This window comes from Chaetura pelagica, unplaced genomic scaffold (genome assembly GCF_000747805.2).
Source record: "Chaetura pelagica isolate M959 unplaced genomic scaffold, ChaPel_1.0 scaffold356, whole genome shotgun sequence".
Lineage (NCBI taxonomy): Eukaryota > Metazoa > Chordata > Aves > Apodiformes > Apodidae > Chaetura > Chaetura pelagica.
In genome coordinates this window covers 4,025,733-4,030,409 of record NW_009953964.1, presented here as the reverse complement: position 1 = coordinate 4,030,409, position 4,677 = coordinate 4,025,733, and the positions used below count along the sequence as shown (strand labels likewise).

The window sequence follows — 4,677 nt, the reverse complement described above, 5'->3', positions numbered from 1 at the left end:
GCCTCATCTGCTCCTTCCTCGGCACTTGTGTCTTGCCTTAGTGCCCGGAGCTGCTGGTAGGTCCTGCGTGAGCCTGGCGGGAACGGGAGGGCTGGGCTGGGGGCCGGTTGCGTTTAGTCTCGCTTGGGCTCCGTGCGTAAGCTTTTGGCTTCAAGCTGTAACGGTTAAAAGCAGTTTTTCTTGAGTAAGGAGCCACTTTCCCGCCTGTGTGACAGCTCCGGGTGGGAGCGGCCTGCCTGCTCCTGGAGCAAGGGAGGGCTCTGGTCTGGTGTCTGAGATGGGGCTGGGAAAGTGAGGTGATCCCTTTGTGTGTGTCCCCTCGTGGTGCCTCTCTCTGGTGAGGAGGCGCCGCTGCTGGTCCAGCGATCTGTTACTTCTGGCTGTTCAAGTGCTACAAGTCAAGCTGAGGACTGAGTTGCTAAGCTTGGAGGAGTGTGCTTTTCTAGTGCTGAGGAAACGGTTAAACACTACAAATAGGTGATAAAGCAATTCAGGGGTGTTAGATCGTTCTGTGTGAGTTTACTAGTGAGATCTTGCTGCTTTCCTGAAACACATGAGCTCTGCTGGGGCTATGAGCCTAATGTGTACTAATGCTTTCAAACACCAGGGTCTGTAGATAAACTACTATGAAATAGTATAAAACAGGGGTTTGTCCCCTCTCCTCTGGAGGGCAGTACATGGGGCACTAGGTTGTCTTTCATGTGATTAGTTTAAAAACTGCTGTAGTGGAACAGGTGACAAGAATGCTTTCTTTTTTTTCTGTATAGGCTTTCCAGAGTGATCTCTTCAACCTGAAGATGGCAACACTAGTCTTTATTGATCAGGAAAATGGTGAAGTTGGTGCTACTAAGAATCAGATGAAACTCCCTTCAGGATCCTGTGTGTATATGCTGCCCTAAGGCATTAGGGCCTCAAGTGAAGTGCATAAATGTATAAAGCAATTCAGGGGTGTTAGATCGTTCTGTGTGAGTTTACTAGTGAGATCTTGCTGCTTTCCTGAAACACATGAGCTCTGCTGGGGCTATGAGCCTAATGTGTCCTAATGCTTTCAAACATCAGGGTCTGTAGATAAACTACTATGAAATAGTATAAAACAGGGGTTTGTCCCCTCTCCTCTGGAGGGCAGTACATGGGGCACTAGGTTGTCTTTCATGTGATTAGTTTAAAAACTGCTGTAGTGGAACAGGTGACAAGAATGCTTTCTTTTTTTTCTGTATAGGCTTTCCAGAGTGATCTCTTCAACCTGAAGATGGCAACACTAGTCTTTATTGATCAGGAAAATGGTGAAGTTGGTGCTACTAAGAATCAGATGAAACTCCCTTCAGGATCCTGTGTGTATATGCTGCCCTAAGGCATTAGGGCCTCAAGTGAAGTGCATAAATGTTGTTATTTGCTGTTTTGAACAGTGATAGTTTTATCATATCTACTTAACTAAACAATTCTGCTAAGTTCATAAAGTTCTATAAAAAAGAACACAGATCTGTGCTTTTGTCATAGAAAGGCCTTATAATTGTAAATAATTCTTGACACCTAGTCTCTCAGAACATGCACTTATTGAAGCAAGCTTTAGGCTTTATTTGGTGCTAGTTTGCTTTTTTCTTCTCCCTGCTCCCCAGCAAAAGTCTTATCTGAAAGAATGCAAGTTAACACTCCGCTTCCTAAAAAGACAATCAGTACCCCTTCAGCCATGCCTTGCTCTGTCAGAAAGGCTCTTGGAAATGTGAATAGAACTGAAGGAGTCACAAGCAAGAAGGAAAAGATAAGGGAGAAAAATCAGCCTTGCTCTGCAAAGAAAGTGAGTATGACACAGGTGTAGTTTACCTACTGTTGTGGCTTAACTCTGGCAGGCAGTTAAGTACCATGCAGCTGCTAGCTCACTAACCCCTTGGTGGATGGGGGAGGGAATTGGAAGGGTAAAAGTCAGAACTCATGAGTTGAGAGTAAGATAACTGAATAAATAAAAATCTCAAAGAAAAACAGAACCAATTGCTTGCCCCCAGCTGACTGATGCCTTGTCAGTCTGAGCGATGGCAGCCCTGGCAAACTTGCCCATGTTTTCATTGCTTGGCATGTTGTCACATGGTATGGAATATCCTTTGATCATTTGGGGTAAGCTGTCTCTGCTGTGCCCTCTCACAAGTTCTCATGCACTCCCAGCCTCCTCCCTGGTGGGTTTGTGAGAAGCAGGAAAGGCCTTGATGCACTGCTCAGTAGTAGCTGAAACAGCTGTTACCAACACTGTTTTAGTAACGAATGCAAATGTAGCATTATATGAGCTACTGGGAAGAAAAATTACTCTACCCTGGCCAGAACCAATGCTGCTACATTGGCACAGGTAGTGGGGACACCTAATGGCAAACAAGTGTATTCAGTGAGAATAGCCTGAGTTAATGCCTTGGTCACATGTTAAGTATCAGGAGTTCAGTGTTATGAACATGAATGTTCTAGTGCAGTGATTTGTTGCCACTGTATGCAGCATTGCACTGCATACACTCAACTGAAGAGTTTGCCCATCTCCAGCTGCTTTGTGTTGAAGGTATTAGAGCTCAGGTATAACTGAGAACTGCATGACAACTATAGGACTGTGTCACAGGAAAGCTACTACAAAGTTACTACAGTAGCTCAAATAATGTGCCTTTCTCTTTTTAAGATAACTGAAAAGACTGCTGGATTAGAAAGCTGTGATGCAGTGGCTGAAGAAGACTGGCCAGAAATAGAAAACATGTTTTCTTATGATCCTCGAAGTAAGAACTATTGGTGTCATTAAAATCAGGCTTTCATGAGTGTTAATTTGTTGTAAGACTTAGGCCAAGATATGGTGGCAAACAATCCAGCCTTGCATTTCTCTGGAGCATGTCCTAGAACACAAGGCTGCTTGCTACTTCTGAAATGCCATTTCCTTCTTCTTTACGTATTTCTAACTGGTGTAGCTGTGCTCCAGATATGTAGCATTTTGAGTCCATTACCATGGTGGCAGGAAACTAGTTCCAAATAACCATCCTATAGCCTCTTAATTCATTAAATTGTAACTAGTAGCCAAGTATTCAAAGGAATATATTAGTGGTACTTAAGAGTAGATTTCTCTTAAGTGTATGCCAAGGTTGTAATTTGTAACTGAAGAGTTTCGTATTGCTGTAGGATGTAAGAGTTGAAGACAAAACTTCTAAAGCTGTTTTAGAATCTCTGCAATGGCTGTGCTGTCTCAGTCCTTCAAAGTGTCTTTAAACAATCCAGTTACTGTGGAAGTGAGTGTGCAAAAACTACTGTACCAAGGACTGTTTCAGGGTTGGTGAAATATGTTTCAGGTTGACTTGATAATTTCTTCCTGATCACTATACAAAAAGCTTCTGCTTTACATTAGCAGTTGCTATGTACTCTGCTCTTATGATAAGTGTCCCTGTAAGGGGTTTTATGGACAACTAAGGTGTAGCTGCCAATAAATACCCCTTGAAAGGGGACTCTTGGATTCTATTGTTTTGGATCTGCCACCACTTCATTTTATCTAATAGAATTTGCAGTTTCCCAGGCTGCTGCTGTTGTACACTGATAATGAACTACACTGTCTTTCTCAAACAGCCTTTGAAAGTTTTGATCTTCCTGAAGAGGACAAAGTGAGCAATATCAATCTGCATGGTGTTCCTCTCATGGTATTTGGAAGGACATATGACAGATACGTGAACATGGTTCCTTCACCCATGAAGATTGAAGAGATTTCATGGGAGTCTAGTAAGTGGAAGCTTATAATGAGTTTTGGTGCATGCAGTGCTCATCAGTGGCTTGGGAGGGGAGCTAGCTGGCTGCAGAAGTGAGCTGCCCCTGCTCTTCTACCTGCCAGCATAGCATCCTAGTATCAAACAACTTTTGCTGTGTAGTCAATCCAAATTTGGATTGGTCAACCCTACTAGTTCAGCTGGTGCTCCTGGTCATGTTGTTTAGCAATCTTTTGCAATGTGTTGCTAACTAATCAGTTAGGTGGATCTGACTTATGCAATCACACAGTATTTCCTTTAGTTGTTCATGAGGCTTATGCTAATCCCCAGGGAGTTAGCTTATGTTCGAGTATAAATTCTGAGTTTCATAAGAAACTGATTTGCTTTATTTCTAACTTGCAGACTTGCTACAATCAACAGACTTCCTTGCTACCCTGGATGAGATCATTGACATGCCACCTCCCAATTATGACCCTGAATGTGTATTCTGAAGCTTCCATTGAGTTTAAATTTAATGTATTTCTATTTTAATAAAGATTAATCTCAACTGTATAATAACACTGGACTTGTGTGTATTTCCAGTAGACCTGACATGTAGATAGATAACACTTTGAAAAGGAGGCTATTTGACAAGCAGTTAAAGTAGAGCCTACTAAAGAGCAGTTAAAGTAAAGCTTCTAAGCAAGACTATAGTTCACTGTTTTGAACCATATCCAGGAGTTAGTACCTGCTGATGAGACATCATGATCATTTAAGACCCTCTTCTGACTTTGCTGTTTATGTAACTTTATCCTTTATCCACTAAACATGCAAGGGTTTAAAACTATTCTAATATCTAGTGTAAGTATTAGACCTGGTATGCTTCTGGCATTTTTTTTCTTGAACTTGTTTCTCTTCAGGGTGCTTGTCTAAGGAGGTTATGTTGGATTCTTATGCAGCTGTGGACTTCTTGTTTTTATGGATGGCA

At 42.2% G+C, this 4,677-nt stretch overlaps 1 protein-coding gene across 1 annotated transcript; it reads left to right on the top strand.

The window, feature by feature from the left end:
- The first annotated feature begins 1,249 nt into the window (after nt 1–1,249).
- PTTG1 (pituitary tumor-transforming 1) lies at nt 1,250–4,201 on the top strand. The gene is made up of 5 exons (XM_010002054.1): nt 1,250–1,331; nt 1,617–1,795; nt 2,651–2,744; nt 3,577–3,726; nt 4,113–4,201. Exons 1-5 carry the CDS (start codon nt 1,250–1,252, stop codon nt 4,199–4,201), a joined length of 594 nt encoding a protein of 197 aa, XP_010000356.1.
- Nucleotides 4,202–4,677: the final 476 nt, after the last annotated feature.